We start from the raw sequence: 21,254 nt of genomic DNA, 5'->3' as shown, positions 1-21,254 counted from the left end.
CAAAAGTGCTTATAAAATAGGTTAAAATAAATCAATTTTAATTTTTTTTTTTAATTTTGATTATCACCCGTACCTTCTTTATGTCATCGCTAATTTCGTAACTAAACACCAATAGGTAAAAATTTTTACTCCGATCCGGAAATCAAACCTAGGACTTAGCGATCTGTAGTTAAACATGCAAACATAAAATATCGGTAGATACATAAACTACCGAAAACAGATAATTTATGTAAACACAGAAGTTGTTTGATTGCCCTTTATCTGGTATGCAAATAAATTCAATGTTTGTTTACGTTAACTATCTCTTAACGTTCGCCTCTGTTTACACTTATTATCTAGACATTGTATCTACACTACACATATAATTACAACCAATTACAGTAACGCTCCCAACTTTTCAAAGTTATGTGCGTTTTAAGCAGTTTAATATCACTTGCTTAAATGGTGAGGAGAAACATCGTGAGGAAACCCTGCATTCCTGAGAGTTCTCCATAATTTTCTCAAAGGCGTGTAAAGTCAACCAATCCGCACTTTACCAGCGTGATAGAAATGGAATAGGGACTAAAGATAAACCCTTCTCATTCGGAGAAGAGACCCGTGCCCTTATATTGGCTCGTTATCGGCTTTTAATACTCATTCAAAGATTTTTTTTTATAAAACTCTACAAAGATACTTTGTAATATAACACAAATGTTAAATCTATGTTAATATTCTTGTAAAATCAGTAAATATTTTAATGTTTTTTTTTCTATTATTTTAAAACTTACATATGGCACGCAGTAAAAAATCGTCAGAACACGTCAGAACACGTCGTCAACATTACAAATTTATTATCTGAAAAGATTCGGTAGGTGCTAAGAAAAATAATAGGTACCCATTAAAATACATCAAAACCAGCGAGAAATCGTTCTCCATTATCGAATTTACTCGAACAGAAAGATTATTAAAAGTAGGTATATAAATATTTTTGGTAATAAATAAATTATCTGAAGTGTCCGTGGTTATAAACTCCTCTAAAGATTGAACAGGTGTAATAATGATACCAGCACGGCTAGCATGGGCAACAATTACCTCCTCTGGGGAAAGGGTAAAAATGTATCTTCTCCCACAGCTTTATTAACTCCCAGAGCACTGGCGCATAAGTTTAAATAAAAAAAAATATATACTACGACAATACACACATCGCCATCTAGCCCCAAAGTAAGCGTAGTTTGTGTTATGGGTACTGAGATAGCTGATGAATATTTTTTGATGTATATAATGAGTATAATACACATAAATACTTATAATATACAGATAAACACCCAGCACTTAAAAACATTCATGTTCATCACACAAACATTTTCCAGTTGTGGGAATCGAACCCACGGCCTTGGACTCAGAAAGCAGGGTCACTGCCCACTGGGCCACTCGGCCGTCAAATAATCTCCAAAGTATAAGTGGAAATAATATCCAAATAAGATATTATGTGCAATATATAAACGGGGTAAACCTCTCCTATTCCATGTTCCCGTGATTAAGCAGAGGGCAGGGATATAATCGGGGATATTTTTTTTTTTTTTTTTTTTTATAATTTTCGTATCCTAGCCCTGTAGTAATCAATGTTTGGCGAGTGTTATTTTATTGTTTTATATAATTAATCATTGTAGAAAATTAAAAAAAAATGTATATTAATAAATGTAATAGAAAAACAACATCACACTTAGAGCATCCACGTGTTCCAAAACGTTTAATTTTTATCACAAGTTTGTGTTGTCATCATAACAGACACCGACGGTTTAACGTGCTCTCCGAGGCACGGGTTGGGTGACGCCAATTTCTTAACTTCAAGCTGGTACTTATTTTTAGTCAGCAAACCCAATAACCTATATACTTTTATTTTGCCACAATAATACTACACAATAGTAACTTCTAACTGTTTAGGTAATTCCTAAACAGTTTCTTATTCAAACGTCAAAAACTCGAAACAACGTTAACTAACAAGTCTTTCAGTTTTAATAAAATCACGTGATTGAGCTGACTTCGAACTATAGAGTACCTAGTTATGAAAATTAATTAAAAACATGTAAATTTCCGTAGGCTTACAAAAATAAAATGCACTGTTTTGCTGATGTTATGGAGCATTCCTTTTCTTAAAGCATATTTTATTCGTATTCTAGGTAATTCGTTTATTCTTAAAATAGTTCACTCAAACGTTCCTCATTTGAGTCCATTCGCTCACACGTTCGTTCATGCATAATTAAATATACCTATGCTATGTGGGCGTAGTGTTGTAGAATCGCTTCATGGTGGAATCGATTTCGACCAACGCATTGCGTACGTCGTGCGTCGATGCTCCAATCGATTCGAATGTGTTCGACAGACGCTCTACCGCCCGAGCCTGAGTAGAAATATAACTATAAATTAACTATCCAATTCAAAATTCAATACACATTTAGTTGAAATAAACTAAATGTGTATTGAATTATGAATTGGATAGTTTTCATATAGAAGTAACGCAAATAACTAACTGACAGAAAAAGGTAACTAGTTGAAAAGCATACATACGTTATAAGCATTACCAATAAATGATTAGACCAATAAATTGTGTCAGTAAAATTTTATTTATTTCTAACTTAACAACGCGACGGAGTGTATTAAGTATAAGTAGTTTTAGATGTACTTAAGTTCTCACTATGTATTATTTGGGACTAAATTTATTTAAAGCTAAACCAAGAAAACACGTGAATTATTGATTTAATAATGTTATCCATTTTATTTTCATAGTTATCTTTCCGAGACCCCCATCCGACGTTCAATGTAAACACAGCTGATGTTATGGTTGTCACCGCGTATTTTTGTATGTAATTTCGTACAGTTATATATCCCTTTTCCACAGAAATAGATAAAGTAGTAAAACGCCTTTGATATCGTTGTAAATGCCGACATCGTCTTGTCAGCGTCACGACAGTGTAGGTATACAAAGAGGCTATGTGCGGCTAAACTGGGCGTATTTACCCATTATACAGGGTTAAATAAAAAGCACCGGAAAGCTCTCGGGCTGTAATTGTTTACTTCAAAACAAATAATATTGGTTCAACAGTTAATATTTGAACTCAATAGTAATTGAAATGTAAAGTATTCAATATTTTACATAGGTACTCTGTTTGTTACTACTCTGTAATTTACATCAGAACAGCGCGAGAACCACAACTCTATCGTGCGGTCACTGACACGACTACGTGAAGTTGTCGAATCAAGAAAAAACATGTTTTTTTTTGTAAGAAAAAAACTAATACTAAATTTTGAAAAGTCGTAGACCAAAAGTTGTTAGCTATAAGGATAGGCTATAAATAAGGCCGAGAGCTTTCAGGTGTTTTACATTTAATGCTGTATAATACAATTTAGTTTAAATTTTATATTATATATGTAACATTATGTATTGTGCTGAATAAATACATTGAAATTGTGGATATGTATGTTAGACCCTTTGAACTAACCGCACTTCCGCACCTCCGCACTTACCGCACGATTGCTCTGTCTAGACTACTACATCGGACTTCTGTATGTACTTACCTTGCTCTGTGCTTATACAACGTGTAACGGAATTACGAAATACTTTTTAAGGTAAGGTAATAATTCATAAGGTAAACATTTTAAATCAAAAGAAGCATATTTATTTTTCAATATAAACTAATTCAAAACATTATCAAGTGTTTACTTATGACAACCCTATTGAAGATAAAAGATAGACACGTGCATAGAGTACCTACGCTACGAGACGCATACCAAATAAAATGATGTTAGGGCTGTATCTGATTTATTTCAGTAAAAACTATGGCAATGGTTTACTCAAAAACTATTAGCGTTTCACAGATAAGTCTCAGAGATAGTTACACGTTGTAAAGTGGTTTTCAATTTATACCTTAAACTTTTCTTTGGTCCTGTAGTTAATATAATATAGTAAGCCCGCTCAAATAGCTTCCAGTACACCAACACGAAATATTGGAGTGTAGGTAGGTAAGTGAAAATAAATAAATACAAAATTATTGGGAAAATCAAAATACTAAGTCTTTTGAATTACGAACAACAAAAGTTTCGCTTCCTGTTCAGCGAGACGCTGATATATGAAGAAATCGTGCCGAATCTATGAAGTAGCCAACGCTTTCGACATAAGATAAACCGCCATTAACAAATCGCGGAAATGATTTGAGCGAAGGCATTTTATGTAATTAGGTAATGTTTTTCTCACTTGTATCTGTGATGCGTCTGCCAACCGCTCCATGGCCTGAGCGTTGACTTGCGACGCGTGTGCCAGTTGAGTCATGGCAGTGGCTTGTTCAGTCATCACTTTTACCTAATTAAAGAATCTCATGTACTTAACTTTTTTTTTATATTTCACTAAATGCCATGTAGTGAAATATGGAATATGGCAGTTATTAAATCCATACCCCTCGGTTTCTACACGACATCGTACCGGAAAGCTAAATCGCTTAGCGACTTGAGTTAGTATTTTTGAATTTTCTCTGGTTTGGCCGGGACGCTTCGTCCGTGTGTAGATACGAACAAAAATTACCCAAAAGCAATTTAGCGTTTCGGTGTAGTGTGGAAACCGAGAGGTACTAACCGAATAGGGGTGTTTGATACAATTGCCATACCCGTAACATATTGGCATTCTTAGACTGCATCATCACTTACAGCACCAGGTAAAATTGCATTTGAAGGCTTGCTTACAGTAAGTATAGGAAAAAAATATTGGGGTTCTTTTTTTTCATTGTGAGAGCTTTTCTACCGAGAAGCCGGCAAGAAACTCAGCAGTTGCTCTTTTCCAACATCCTTTGACAATTTATCAATAATTGTTCATCTTGTGTGAGATGAAATTGGAGCGGCTTGTTTCTAGGCAACCTTGTCATTAAGAAATTTATCAAAAGAATAGTAACCTCGATGCATTAAAAGTGTTTTTATACATTCTTTAAAATTATGTAATTGTAAATCTAATATTACCTTCGGTATCATGTTATAAAAGCATATACTCAGCCCCACAAAGATTATATTAAAATAGATTCTTTAGTAACTTTTAATTGTTGTTACATACCAGCTTCTCCATAACGACCATCTGGCGTTCTTCAAAATCGAGTGCTGGCTCGTCAAAGTTAAGAACTGGATCATCATCGTCCTGATCTATTTCGTCGTCGTTGAAGAATGGTTCTTCAGTGAAATGTGGTTCCAACTTCACAGAGTTACTGCGGCTCTCTGAATTTTTTTTTTTAATGTATAAAAATTAATACATAGATAATTTTTGATGTGAGAACGTCTTATAATTCGATGGAGTCGGCTGCACGCACGAAAAAACATGACTCGTGCGGCGTTACCTCGCTCTGAGGCGTTCCGTTTAAGGCTTGAAGTGCAAGCGAGAGCACGGAACGAGCGACAAAGAGGCAGAATAGGCCGATCTGTCTCTCTTCTACTTAACGTACGCGGACGCATCGCTACTTACGTGAGCGATGCGTCTGCGAGCGATGGTACGCTTGTTATTAATATAATACCATATATTTGTAATCATAATATTTTAAAACGTCTAGGTAGCCTAGTGGGTAAGACATCAGCTTTCCTCTGGGAGGTACCTACGCAGTTCGAACTCCAGCACCTATAACTTTTCGGAGTTACGGGCGTTTTAAGCAATAAAATATCATTTGCTTTGACAGGGAAAACTGCATGCAAGAGAATTCTGCATATAGTTTTTGACTAGCATGGTGAACTATGGCCTAAACCCTTCTCATTCTGTAAGGAGACCTTTGCCCTCTTATGGGCCGGTAATGAGTTGGTAATAATAATGATGATGATGATAATTATTTAATGTGTGATAATTTTATATATTATATATTTACTTTTGTTACTTAAAAGTATAATGAAAAATAATAATTAAATATTAAAAATATTTGAAAACCTGGATAGCAGCTTCATTTTTGTGCCTTTTGGAGTAGATACTTTAAGACTGTGGGGTCCAGAGACACAAGCTCTTTTCAAAGAACTATCGAAAAGGGTTATCGAGTCTACCGGTGATCCTAGAGCGGGCAGTTGGCCTTGGCCAGAAATAGTTTGGCCAACTGTACCTCGCTGCGGTGGTTTCGAAGACGTTTTAGATTTTATCAAATAGTTTATTTTAGGTTATATTTATAGAACAATTATTTTAAGGAACAAATAAATGCTAGTCTTCAAATATTTGAAGACCTATTGTTGTTTTGAGTAAGGCCATGTTAAATAACAGTTGATCATTCCTACTAACTTACTAAATACACCTAACTGGAACTTATTTTTATTTCCCTTTTCGCTTGGGGTCCGACCCCAAACACAATCACCTGCTCGGAGGAAGAGCTTTATTGTTACGGTCAAGCGCATCACCATAGCTCCTACACATACCCCAAACAGAAGATCCATTCATTAAAATTCAATAGCCAATTCATCAAATTCACTCAAAATGTTCTCAGTGGAATTAATAAACACAGCTCTATTATACATGACTCAATGTTATGTCATATATAAGTATCTACATCATTTGTTTACCTTTTCTTAACAAAAGTAAAACCAAGTGGGTAGTTTAATTAACACATGTATAAACTGTCAAGTTTTGCTACCTAGCTCAATAAACGTGTTACTATGCAATATCGTATTATTTATACATAATAGTGGCGACGAGGCGAAAATTTAATTAAAATGGACCACAAATCAGTGAAATTTAATGAATTTAATCAAAAAACGGATGTATGGGACAATTACATCGACCGGTTAAAGTTTTGTTTTGAGGCTAATGGCATCATGTTAGACGGCGCCAAACGAGCGAATTTCTTTACTGTGTGTGGAGCGGAAGTCTTTGAGACTCTTTTGGCCTTGATTACACCAAGGAAAGCTAGTGATGTGACATTTGTTGAAATTGAAACAATTTTAACAAAACATTATAGCCCAAAGCCAAATGAAATCTCCATGTCATATAAATTCTACACACGGAACCAGAATACTAATGAAAATGCATCAGAATATATTGCACAGTTGAGGAAAATTAGCTCAAAATGTAATTTTATGGAATTAGAACGGATGCTACGTGACCGGCTTGTGTGTGGTATGAAAGATCGTCGTCTACAGTATGAACTCTTGAAAAAAGATAACCTGCATTATCAAGATGTTATTGATGCCATGTTAGCAGCAGAGACTGCAGGAAAAGACTACCATATGATTCATTCATCTATGGGTACAGAAAATAGCAGCACAAGTACAAACTGTGCAGCAGCAACAACAACTCAAAGCTCCTCAGTGGAAGAGATGGACATAAATGCAGTACAAACTAGATCAAATACACGACTATGTTTTCGGTGTGGTGATCGTCATGGTGGTGAATGTAGATTTATAAATGCCACCTGTCGGTTCTGTAAGAAGCGAGGCCATATTGAGAAGATTTGCTTGGTAAAGAAGAAATCTTTAAAGAGAAATATTAATTTCACAAATGATGAACACACAGATACACACTTGAATGGTATTTACAGCATTAACTGTGAAACCAAAGTATTACCATTTGTTGTTGAAGTATCATTGGAGAATATACCTGTTGTGATGCAGGTAGACACAGGTGCAAGTTTTTCATTAGTAAATGAATGCACTTGGAAGAATATAGAACATCAGAACCAACATATAACTCTTCAACCAGTGAACCTTACTCTACGTACATGGACAGATACACCTGTAATCTTACTTGGCCAAGCTAAACTACAAGCTCAATACAGAGACATCAAATGTTCACTAAATGTTATTATAGCAAAGGGTCGGGGCCCCAATCTTCTGGGAAGGGATTGGCTGGGCCCATTGAATATCGCATTGAATATCAATGTTATAGCTAACAATGATCTTGTGAACATTGAGAAGACAATTTTAAAATACAGCAACATCTTCAGGGATGGACTGGGCACATTTAGGGGAGATCCAGTGACCATACATCTCAAACCTGGTGCTACACCTAAGTTTTTCAAGGCTCGTCCAGTACCATATGCTATTAAGGCTAGAGTTGAAGAGGAAATTGATCGCTTGGTGGCTGAAGGTGTACTGAGGCCTTTATCTTATTCAGAATGGGCAACACCTGTTGTGCCAATAATAAAGAAGTCTGGAGACATTCGGTTATGTGGAGATTACCGTAGTACTGTCAACCAAGCAACTGAGTCGGACACCTACCCCATGCCAACAGCAAATGAGGTATTTGCTACAGTTGCAGGTGCGAAGTTCTTTACAACCTTAGACCTTGATAGAGCATACACACAAGTGAAAGTTCAAGACAGCACTGCTAAAATGTTAACATTAAACACATGCAAGGGTCTCTACTCCGTACATCGGTTACCTTTTGGAGTCAAAGCCTGCCCTGGAATATTCCAGAGACTCATGACAGCATTGCTAGCAGGAGTTCAAGGAGTGGCAGTCTTAATTGATGATATAATTGTAAGTGGTCCTACAATGCTGGAAATGCAACAACGACTTGAAACTGTTCTAGACAGGATACAAAAGGCTGGATTTCGTCTTAACAAGAGCAAATGTAAATTTGCTCAAGAAAAAGTAGAATTTTTAGGTTTTGTGATTAATGGAGAAGGTATCCACCCAGCTCCAAGTAAAATAGAAGCTGTAGTGAAGACGCCAGAACCACAGAATGTCCAGGAGTTACAGGCTTTCTTAGGACTGTATAATTTTTATGAAAGGTTTATACCCCACAAGGCAACTATACTTGAGCCATTACATAGACTACTAGATAAGTCTCAAACATGGCAATGGACTCAACGGGAACGAGATGCATTCAATAAAGCTAAACAGTTGCTTACATTTGAAACCACATTAGTTCATTATGATTTATACAAACCACTAATTCTTACGTGTGATAGTTCACAATATGGCGTTGGGGCAGTGCTATCGCATGTGATGGAAAACGGACAAGAAAGACCGATCGCAATGAGTTCTAGGACATTAAATTCCCACGAACGACGGTATTCACAGTTGGACAAAGAAGCGACTGCCATTATGTTTGGCATTAAAAAGTTTCACAATTATTTAGCGGGGAGGAATTTTACTGTGATAACCGACCACAAGCCCCTACTTGGAATATTCGATCCAAAAAGGCCAATGCCATGTATTTTATCACCTCGTTTGACAAGAATCGCAATAGCATTAACTGCGCACGATTATAGCATTGCTTATCGACCAGGAACTGAAATCGGCAATGCAGACAGTTTAAGTCGATGGCCGCTACCTGTACCAGATCAAGAGGAACAACCTCTCTATGAAATACTACTGATGGCGGAAAATCTTAGTGATTTCCCTTTTACCGCGCTTGAGATATGCTCTGAAACGAAGAAAGATCAAACTCTCTCCCGAGTTGTTCACTTTCTACAAAGCGGATGGCCAAACAAAGTTAACGATCGTGATTTACGAGTATATTGGTTACATAGATCAGAGCTCTCTCTACAAAATGGTTGTGTATTATTAGGTGGTCGTGTCGTCATACCACGACCTCTTCGACAAACCATCTTACGCATGCTGCATACTACGCATAATGGAATTGTGCACACAAAAGCATTGGCCCGAAGTTATGTGTGGTGGCCACAATTGAGCGATGATATAAATGAATTAGTAAATAATTGCACTCGGTGTCTAGAAAATAGGCATATGCCTCCAAGATCATCACACGAGTGGATCGTTCCTTCAAGACCATGGTCCAGAATACATATTGACTTTGCAGGACCATTTATGAATAAAACTTTTCTTATAGTAGTTGATGCTTTTTCTAAATGGCCTGAAGTGCTAATGACAAATAGTACTAACTCGGCATCAGTGATTCGTCATTTAAGGAACTTATTTGCTACTCATGGTATTTGTGAAACCCTGGTATCAGATAACGGAACTTCTTTTGTGTCCGCAGAAATGAAATTGTTTTTAGAATCTAACAAAATTAGACATGTGACATCCGCACCTTATCACCCGGCCACTAATGGCTTGGCAGAACGGATGGTACAGACAGTGAAGGAAAAGCTTCGGAAGATGGATGGATCATGGGAAATAAAAATTCCAAATATGTTACTAGGTCTTAGGGTGACTCCGTGTTCTAAAACAAATAAAAGCCCTTCGGAACTTTTGATGAATAGACGCCTACGCACGGTCTTAGATTCTTTGCACCCTGATAGCCTGCAGTATAAAAAGGTTGAAGGTCAAATAATAAATAATGCACAACAGAAAAACAGAGAAACTAATGTGGGACAAAAAATAATGTACAGAAATTACACAAACGGGCCAAAATGGTTACCTGGTCAAGTTTTCGAAAAAGATGGCCCATCTAATTACAGAGTACAAACTGAAGATGGTGCAGTTTTACGGCGTCATATAGATCAAATAATTAAAGTACAAAATAGAGAGAAAACAAGTGACATACTTGGAGGAAACAACAATGAGAGGAGTAATGCAGAGACTGAGGAAGATAAGATTGATCAAAATGAACAGAATAATGATTTAGGAAGCGGATCAGAGCAAGAGTCAGAAAATGATCCTATTATTGAAATACCAAGTGCAGAAAAATGGGAAGAGATGTTAGGAATACCTAAATCCGCTGAAATTGAAACGTCAGGGGGGAAGATCAGAACTAAACGAAATGTTCATTCTAAAGTTCCATATTCTAGACCCAGTTGTTTTAATGAAAATAATGATTAAATTGATTACTTTATTTGTTTAATTTTATGTTATATTTTTAATAGTGTACTGTGGATTTCTTGATTTAAATTGTTAAACTTTAGTTAATTTACATGACATACTTGGGGGAAAGGTATGTCATATATAAGTATCTACATCATTTGTTTACCTTTTCTTAACAAAAGTAAAACCAAGTGGGTAGTTTAATTAACACATGTATAAACTGTCAAGTTTTGCTACCTAGCTCAATAAACGTGTTACTATGCAATATCGTATTATTTATACATAATATGTTAATATTCCTGTTTTGAGATCTCTAAACTAGACTAAATTTGTTTATTTGTTTATTGTTTATTGTTATTAGGTACACAAAACAGGTAATAACTAAAAGTAAATCTAAATATAAGTAATAACAAGTTTTGTTCTAAGCTACAACCCAAAGTATGTGTACTAAATTAATAGATTCAAGTAGTGATGTCCTATTATAAAAGAAACAATGTGTCCATGAACTATTCAGTCTGAAAGACTTAAAAGACTCATATATTGTTTTTTATCACTACAATAGACTTAGTTTCCACAGGCACACACTACAGATAGTCTAAACTTAACTCAATTGATAAATCTAAAATAGTGCTTTTAAAGGAAAAACTATGGCCTTGAACCTTTCAGCCTCAAAAACTTAAAGGAGTCATGTCTTGTTTTTTATCACTACAATAGACCTAGTATCCACATGACACACTACATATAGTCTAAGACAGCTATACTTACTAGATCCGTCTTTAGTAGTTAAGAACAAATCCCATATTTTCTTCTCAATATTAGAGCACAGAATATTTGGATCACTCCCACCAGATACAACTTTTGATCTCACTGTCGACTTTTTGTCAGCCCAGTACTGAAAAAAAAGGCAAGTACTTATGTATAAAATGTGATTTAGTATTAGTTTAAATTAATCATGTTAGTATATATGTAAGTGTAACATATATGTATACCATAAATGTATGCACCATAAGTGCCATCTATGGGCCGAATTTAAAGAATAATTAATTTAATTAATTTAATTAAATTTAATAATTTAATTTTAGTATTTTTATTTTTAATTTATTTTACTTGAATAAAGAATTTTTTTACTCTGAACATATATGGTAGATTAGCAATAATCTTGTACATAGTTTACTTATTCAGATACTTATTTAGCAAAATTCAATAGAGAACTTAAAGCAGAACAAAAAAATAATTAAAATAAACTGTTTATTACTTTGATCCAAGATTTCATAGGACGTGTGGGTCCGGAGATATTATTTACAATCCTTGTAAGTTTAAACCATAGCTTCTTACTTTCATCTCGCCCCTCCAGACCTCTCAATTTTCCAAGAGCTAATGACTTGTGCTTTTCCATAAAATCTACAATGGCCACAACTTGTTCTAAGCTTGGACGTGACTGGAAATTAAAATATATAGCATTTGAGAAGTAATCGGTAGTAATGATTGATACATAATTATTATAAATTACAATAAGATAGGTTCCTACTAGAAATTAAAAAAAAACAAAAATATTACTTAGGAAGATTTAATTGATCAGTTCTATATGTGTTGAGAATAATCCTGCCAGAGAGTAAAATTTTGGTTTTATCATTTCAAAAAATGGAATATGGATCATCTTTATTTCACACTTATTAAATGATTGATATGGCTTACATCATGACACAATATCTATGTTCTTATGTACTTACCTATTTGTTTATAAATAATTAAGTATGTACTAAATTATTAATAATTAGTATGTATTTAATTTAAACCTTACTTTGGTTGAAATCTTATGGCAAGTTAGTAGTACAATATCATGGAGATATTGTCAAAATCTCAATATTCTGATAATATGTGATCTCTATAATCACATTTACAACGAAATTAATAATTATGAAAGAATTCGCACATCTCCGGCAATTATGTTTACTCTTTTATCGAGTTGTAGCTAGATTACTCTCGAGATTGATTAAATAAGTAAATCGGTTTGATTGTAAGCGTTCACTTACCGCAATAGATCTTTCACTCATTTTGTTTCACATTTCATGAGTGACGAAATCATTAAAAATATATTTTGATTAAAAGTGGTGATCTAGAAACGATAGATTTACTTCGATCGAATAAATCATAAAGTAAAATATGAAAACCACTGGTTGGGGAATAAAATATTGTTTGTTTTTTTTCAAGTGACAGTGTGAACTGGGAAAAGACAAAGTCAATAGGACTCTTTCAGCTTTGGGTTCTAGCATTTTCTAGCATTGAAAAAAACACATTAGTTTAAAAAGTTACACACGTGATGATACAATATTATGTCGTTTGATATTTATATCATAAAACGACGTACATGTGAGTTGATTTCATATCCAACTTTGTAGTTGGAAGGTTGATCAGAGTTTACAACATCCAATCCGAAGATATCGCTGCCTCAAATTCATACGATACGATTACGATGTGGATATAAAAATCATATTTGCATACCATGGACATATCCACTAAAATGTGATCGAATGTACAATATAACTTTTAATGAAAAGTTGCTCCTGCCAGATCCTCACCAAGAAGAATTTAAAAGCGTTTTGAATTTTGTTATAAAAAATCTAATTATAACATTTTTACTTGTTGTTCTGTAATATGTCAACTCTCAACTACATATTTATTAACTGGTCTGTGACTACGTCGGCCAGTATTCTTTTTCTTTGGAATCCGGCGGAATGGAACCGGCGTCATGAGAGCGATTTTGGCAAAACTTTAATTATTATTTTACTTATTATTGCGACTATTTATGCGCCGAAAATATCCTGAAATTTAAAGATATTAAGATAATGGAATCGGAGAACACCGATGTTTCGGATCCATCAACCAAGCATGAAAACAACGCTCGTAAAAGAATTCGCCATCGAAAAAAACAACTTTACGACAACATTATGAAGCAAATGGAGTTTTATTTCAGTGATGCTAACCTTAGCAAGGACAGGTACCTCGGAGGATTGGTAAACTCCGACCCTTACGTTCCGCTTACAGAATTCCTAAAATTCAACAAAATACGGTCTTTCACGCAGGATATTAGTGATATTGTAAAGGCAATGAAGCACTCTACGCTATTGGAGTTGTCAGAAGATAAACTGAAAGTGAGTTTTCAATTTGAAATTAATTTATATAAATGCGAAAGTGTGTTTGTTTATTTTTCCTATTTTCTTCTTTCCCTTACGCCCAAACATTAAGGAACCAATCAACTTGTTTTTGGCATAGTTATTTGAATGGATGGACAGTAACATTGGCTACTTTTATCCCAGGAAAACAAATGGTTCCCATAGGATTTGTAACATTATAAACAAAGTGGAAGAACGTAGGCGATAGCTAGTATTATATATATGTTATAACTAGCCTAGTTATAACATAAAACAAGCCAATACCGCCTACCTGGTGTAACCAACAACCAGCATGGAGATGGTTTTTCTATGCTATAAAAACTCCAATGAGAGAGGACCCTGTGCTATCACTGTGCCCCAGAGTGATTGGCTGATATTAATTATGATAATGTGAATGGTGATAGCCCAGTGGGGAGTATTTGAACTACAATCCCAGCATGCGCCCCTAACTTTTCTAAGTTATGTGTTTTAAGCAATTAAAATATCACTTGCTACAATGGTGCAAGAAAACATCATGAAGAAACCTGCATACCGCAGAGTTCTCCATAATGTTATCAAAGGTGTGCGAAGTACACAAATTTGCACTGGGCCAGCATTCTGGCCTATGGCCTTACCCTTGTCACTGTGGGAGGAGACCGGTGCCCTGTAGTGGGCAGGTAATGGGTTGATATGATGATGATGAATAGCCTAGTGGTTATCACGTCAGTTTCCCTTTAAGAGTTTGATACCTAGCTCTTTCTGCTTTTTTACTTAACTGTTAACAGTGAAGGTTAACAGTGTGTGGTTAAAATGAAAGTTCTCCATAATGCTCTCAAAGGTGTGTTAAATCTACCATTCTACTCAAGACCAGCTTGGCATATCTTTTCAGTGTAAGTAATGACCAACAACAAACAAGTCTATTATATTGTATTTAAAAGTGAAACAAAACATTTGCAGGTAAAAAGAAAAACACCAATGATGCCCTATGATGCAGATTCTCGGACAATTTACGTTGAGTCAATACCTGTAACAGCCAGCAGGGATTGGCTAAATAGAGTCTTCTCAGATTATGGCCATGTGGCTTACATATCACTGCCTAAGTTTAAGAATTCAAATAAAATCAAGGTATGGCACTTATTTACTTCCAACACATTTCAAGATCTTTTTGCACATTTTTTAACATTCTTATCTAAGGTACCAGTATTTATTTTCTATAATTTCTCAGTAAACTGTCTTAAAATTAGAATATTCTCTTTTGTGGGTCTTCTTATTTTTCCTGGTACTGTTTTCCACACGTAAGCACTTCACTTCTAAAGTGTGGGCTAGCAAGAATATTGTCAATTATTGAGTAATAATGGCCATTCATGTGACCTTCTGCATAGCAATGAACAAATTGGCATTTGTAATGATTGTTAGCTTAAAAAAAACAAATCTATGTGTTTGCATATCTCATTATATTTGTTTTGTTTAACCAACAGGGTTTTGCTTTCATAGAATTTGAAAGACCTCAAGACGCTATCAAGTGCATGAATGCATTCAGCAAAATGGGCTGCAAACTACCCTCAGGTACTCCTCCCGAAGAGCTATCGTCAATCAAAATGTTTAGTGTTGATAATAATGATGAAAACCCTGCTGATAACAGTGATAATAACCATGATAGTAATCCTGATAATAACTCTGAGAACCATCCTCATGTTAAAGAAGAATGTGAACCACCTAAAAAGAAGAAAAAGAAGAGAGACAAACACCCGCCACAAACACTAGAGTTGAAGCAAAATCAAGAATCAGATAATGAAAAAAGGATTGATACACCAACTGTAAGCAAAGTTCTTTTTACCCGACAGTAGTAGAAAAAATCAAAGGGCTTTTTAATGTCTTTCGATGTTTATTTGTTAACTGATAATAAGTTATAAAAAAACCATTAAAATATAACTTGTTTCATCGGTGAAGGTAAACATTGTGAAGAAACCAGGATGCATCAGAGTTCTCCATAATGTTCTCAAAAGTGTGTGGAGTCCACCAATCCAAACTGGGCCAGCAAGGTGGACTAAACCGTTCTCATTATGGGAGGAGAAACTGTGCCCTGTGGTTGGTCGCTATAATGATGAAGATACAAAAAACCTTTGTAAATAAACAGTATCAATAACTTAAAAAATAAATAAACAACTCATATAAACCTGTTTTTATATTTCAGGATGAAAACAAAAGTGTGACTACACCTAGTGAGGTATGAACGGTTGAATTTTATTTCATTATATTGAATTACCTGCGACAAATACAATGTTACAAGCACTCCCTTTACAAAGTTTCCGTCATGCACCTTTAACTTTTATGACTTATGTGTGTTTAAGATATCTATATACAAAAGTCAAAGGTGACTGACTGACTGATTGATATATTAAGGCAGAGGTCTTACCACTTGACGAATCAGGCTGAAAATGTGCACACAAATAGATATTAAAATGTAGGCATCCTCTAAGTAATTAAAATTCCACCCCTAAGATGGTTAAATGTGGGATAGTTTGTATAAAATCCTTCATTTATCAATTGATTTTTCAAGTTACATCCATGAAACTTTGATTTAGAAATATGTGATTCACAAATTTAAAAAATTCTTAATAAAATTTATATCAAATTTTCTGATTTTTTAAGTAATCTACTTTCACATTTTTCTATTAGAAGCAAGACTTTTTTTTACCCTTTGTAGTTAAAATTTACCAAATCGGAAATTGAACTTAACGTGAACGAAGCCGCGAGCAACACTAGTTAAATATATATTAATTTCTTTAACGTTGAAGGAAAACGTCGTGAGGAAACCTGCATGCCCTAAGTCTTCTCCGTTATGTTTCCAAAGGTGTGTAAAGTCTACCAATTTGCACTTCACTGCATGGTGGATTATATCATAATGATATACAAACATTGAATTCTATTGCCTTAGAGTAAACAGTAATGTGTATTATTAATGTTTACTAAGCTATTTATTTTTCAGGAAGGTAAAAACACTGACGTAGAACTTGAATCCAAAGACGAAATGACTAGCCACGACGAGGGAAAAGCCTCAGAGGATACTCCAAGGAAGCATAAAGTCAAAAAGAGATTGTCCAAAGCAAAGATCAAAGCCAGAGCTCTAGCGAGAGGCGAAGCCCCAAAAGGAGCCCTATGGGGGTTACAGGTATAAATAAATAAATAAAATTATACTACGACAATACACACATCGCCATCTAGCCCCAAAGTAAGCGCTAAGATGATTGATGAATTATTTTAATGAATAATATACGTAAATACTTAGAATATACGTATAAACACCCAGACACTGAAAAACATTCATGCTCATCACACAAACGTTTTCCAGCAGTGGGATTTGAACCCACGGCCTTGGACTCAGAATGCAGGGTCGCTGCAAACTGCGCTATCGGCCGGTATGCTAGCAGTTAATTTTATACGAGTGTGATTCAACATAGCAACATTGTTTTTATTTTTTATTGTTCATTGGCCAGTTAATATATTTTTTGTTATAGGTTCTTCCAAAATCAGAATGGAAATCACTCAGGAATAAGTATTTGAACCTACAAAGGAGATACATGAAGGATGTTAAATCAAAATTAAGGAATAATAAGCATGCATATTCAAGTATACCAGATCCGGCAGCGCCATCTATGGAAGTTGAACCTGGTAAGTTATCTTACTGAACATTAAATGAAAAATAGATTTCAAGAGCCCTCTTGTATAAGGATCTTAAAGCACAATAATTTATCAGACTTGCAAGTTATTTGTAATCAGTAATCACATGCAAATTTTATTACAATATTATGAAAAGTAAGCTTAATTTGCTATAGTCCGCGAACAAATAATTGAAACAATGAATAATTGGTTACTTATTTATTGTAAAGTTAACATCTCCTCCTGCTCCGGTTTCGGAGCGAAACGTGCTTAGCGGGTACATTGCCGAAGATCTTTATGGTGTGGAGTATAAGGACTATAGCAAATTAAGCTTAATTCTCATAATATTTCATGGATTTCCGCAAAGTAACGGCTGCTTCTATCCAATTATATTACAATATTTAGAATTGTTATTGCAAATAATATTTTAAAATTAATGTTGTACCTACTGGCATAATAATCCTAAAGTTCTGTTGGCAACAAAAGCCAAAAAGTATTCAATACAAGAAACAACTGGGTACTTCTACATATACTTGATATGCTGAAGTTGTACAGGAAATAAGAATATTTTAGCTTCTACAGACTCAAAGTTCTGGCCTGGTGCTAGGATTCCTTAGTGCGAACTTATGACCGGAGGGTTTTGTCTACCGTCGCTAAGCCGCGAAGCGTGACCAAAATTTTCTTCATAGGTTTACTTTTTTTTGTATTGAAACTTGTAAAAATGTAACGTTTTTCTGTTACGCGCCATCTGCATTTCTAATCCAAATTTTTGCGTTGTGCGTTAAAAAAAAAATGTAATACATTCAACACGTGGGGGTATATGGTTTTTTTTAGTAATTTCAGGTTATTTAATAAAACTAGCAAAATTTTAATGAATACGATTGTTAATCTAGTAAACATGAATTAATTGTAATAATAAAATTTAAAAAAAAATTATGTCATAAAAGAAGTTTCACTTCTTATGTGTGTACACACATACTTTTTTTAATCTATCTAGTATATATTTAGTAGTAGTGGTAGTCGTAGTATATATTATGTAGTATCTTGGGATTGTTGTCTGAAGAATATACAAATAAATAAATAAAGATTTAAAATAAATACCCCATTTATATAACTTTGCACGAACCTGCTTCTAAACGGCAGGGTCAATTTCGATGTATTTTTTTGGTTAGTAGGGCTGTAATCAGGTTTCATTCTTTTCTTAAATCTCAGTGCAGGATAACATTAAAACTTTTGGTGAATTTATTTTCAGAAAAATATAGCAATCAAGAGATAGACAGTGCCAAAAATGTTGAACCCCTGCAGAAGATTCCGGGTGTGTTTGTTAAAGAAGTTTTACCAGAGTCATGTCTGGATGTGAGGCTCACAAAGAGGACTGTAAGTTAAATTATCATTGTCATCATCATCATATCATCATGGGCACACTACAGGGCACGGCTCTCCTCCCACAATGAGATGGGTTAAGGCAGTAGTCCACCACACTAGCCCAGTGTGCATTGGTGGACTCCACACACCTTAGAGAACATCGAGAACTCCCAAGCATGCAGGTAACCGCACGATGTTGTCCTGCACCGTTGAAGCATTGCTTAAAATGCACATAGCTCAGAAAGTTAGAAGTGCATGCTGGTATTCGAACTGAAACCGTATTATTATCGTCCTTAGCTTATCAATGTCCCACTGCTGGGCAAAGGCACAGGACCGGCCCTCATGGGAGAAATGATTTTAGAGCTTATACCCACCATGCGTAATGTGTCTAGTGGTTAGCACGTTTTAACACTGGGGTCAGGCCAAAACTAGTTTGGTATTGTTATTTCCGTTGACAGAACAGAATAATAATCGTAGCGTATTTATAAATTACAGAGTTCGGAGGTAACAAACATAATTAAAAAAAAAAATACAACCGAATTGAGAGCCTTCTCCTTTTTTGTGAATCGGTAAAAAAAAACAATAAGAGACAGGTGGATATTTATAGGCGTTAGTTTGTCTCTCACATTAGCTGAGCGATCTAGAAAGCAGCGTGAGATTTCTTTTATCATCTTTAACTTTTAACACTGCAACTAACCTCTTTATTTGCAGATCAAAACCAATGTCCATGTTCTACACGTGGACGTAAAGGAGGGGCAATCAGACGTTATTATTCGATTTGACTCTTCAAAGGCTGCAGATGAGGTAAACAGCGACATCTATCATAATATTTCTTTAATTTATTTATTTGGACTTGAGCTACCAGTCGGTTTTGAAAAATATCTTTTTTGCATAGTGTTTCATAACGCATCTTAGCACGGAACCCTTCGTGTGCAAGTCGAACTCGCACTAAGCCGATTTTATTACATATTTTAATCCGAGGTTATATAATTTGGCCGGCCAATTGGCGCAGTGGGCAGTGACCCTGCTCTCTGAGTCCATGGGTGTGGGTCGATTCCCAGATCTGGAAAATGTTTGTTTGATCATGTATGTTTTTCAGTGTCTGGGTGTTTAAGTATATAAGTATTTATGTACATTATATAATTATACTTGACAGTCATCTTAATACCTAAGATGAATATTAAAACATATTAATTTAATTTTTTATTATCTATAGGTTTGGCCAATTTTAGTTTATAATATAGTAAATAAGATAATTGTTATTGTTGTAGCTATGGATTTTTATCTGAATTAAACATTATTATTATTATTAATGTTTTTGTTAAGACGAGCTTTGCTTACTTTACGGCGAGATGGCGATGTGTTTATTGTCCACAATATCAAAAAAAGAATTGCAGAAGTGTATTTGTTTTAGAAATCAAACTGCTGGAACGGTATTTGTAAAAAAACCGTAAAAGCGACCAACAGGTTTTTTATAAAAAAAATTTTTTGCTCTATAATACTGTGCGTTCCAATTGGCTGAAATGCCTTAACATTGACATACAACGATTTTGTAAATGACATAAACTTGATTAATTATTAATAAGTAAGATGCACTATATACTAACATATATACTAGAGCATATATACTTAGCATGTATATAGTGACATATTTATTTTATGTTAAAGTATTTAAATACGTGTTTTTATTATATATTAGTTTATTTTTATATTTATTAATTATATTATGTACTTTTGATATATTTATGTACACTAGTTTATGTATTAGTTTGCAGTTATTCGCATATATGTATTTTAAAAATTTGTAACACCAGCAGTATATTCTCCTTTTTTTTTAATTCCTAATTCAAAGGTTGTTTGGCAGAGATCGCTATTAAGCGATAAGGCCGCCTCTTGAATTCTACTTCTTTCATTATGTTTCTGTTTTTATTATATGTTAGAGGTGTGGTATGCAAATAAAGAGTTTAATAATAATAATAAGATATTAAATCCTTGTAACAAGTTTTGACATACACACGCTGACTTTAATGAATAAAGTTATTAAATAAGACGAAAAATTCAAAGATTGGTAATAAATTTTTAAATGTTTTGTATGAACGTATATTGGAATGTTTTACAGTTGGAAATAAAGCTTTTACTTATATTATATTATAGTACTGTGCGAATTCAAGCAACCGCGCCCGTGTGATGTGCGGCGCCGAAGAGCAGGAACAGTGGACTCTCGCGGAGAATGCTCGCTCGAACAAGCGCGTTCGCGGGCGAACACGTCTAATCGCGAAGGCGGCGGCGCTAACAGTTCCCCCCGCCCTCACCCCCGCCTCGCCCCAACCCACACACACACACATAAGATTCGATGAATGATTAAATTAAATAATCTACTTCAATACC

General features: G+C 34.7%; 2 protein-coding genes across 3 annotated transcripts; one reads left to right on the top strand and one right to left on the bottom strand.

Annotated features, from left to right (window-relative positions):
* Positions 1–1,702: 1,702 nt before the first annotated feature.
* On the bottom strand, positions 1,703–12,888 carry LOC120627292. Of its 2 annotated transcripts, XM_039895236.1 has the most exons (6): positions 12,723–12,888; positions 11,945–12,127; positions 11,455–11,581; positions 5,075–5,232; positions 4,232–4,336; positions 1,703–2,380 (listed from the first exon to the last, which is right to left on the bottom strand). In XM_039895236.1, the coding sequence occupies exons 1-6, from the start codon at positions 12,741–12,743 to the stop codon at positions 2,255–2,257; spliced, it is 720 nt and encodes a 239-aa protein (XP_039751170.1). In that variant the 5' UTR covers positions 12,744–12,888; the 3' UTR covers positions 1,703–2,254. The 2 variants fall into 2 exon arrangements, with proteins under 2 accessions (XP_039751170.1, XP_039751171.1); XM_039895237.1 differs by lacking the exon at positions 4,232–4,336.
* A 519-nt stretch (positions 12,889–13,407) lies between these two features.
* LOC120627637 (la-related protein 7) lies at positions 13,408–21,254 on the top strand. Its single transcript, XM_039895649.1, has 9 exons — positions 13,408–13,841; positions 14,799–14,966; positions 15,320–15,658; positions 16,036–16,068; positions 16,831–17,013; positions 17,360–17,513; positions 18,754–18,878; positions 19,578–19,670; positions 21,021–21,254. The coding sequence occupies exons 1-9, from the start codon at positions 13,536–13,538 to the stop codon at positions 21,225–21,227; spliced, it is 1,608 nt and encodes a 535-aa protein (XP_039751583.1). The 5' UTR covers positions 13,408–13,535; the 3' UTR covers positions 21,228–21,254.

Source organism: Pararge aegeria, chromosome 11 (genome assembly GCF_905163445.1).
Source record: "Pararge aegeria chromosome 11, ilParAegt1.1, whole genome shotgun sequence".
Lineage (NCBI taxonomy): Eukaryota > Metazoa > Arthropoda > Insecta > Lepidoptera > Nymphalidae > Pararge > Pararge aegeria.
The sequence above is the reverse complement of the archived record's forward strand: the minus strand, read 5'-3'. Positions and strand labels throughout refer to the sequence as shown.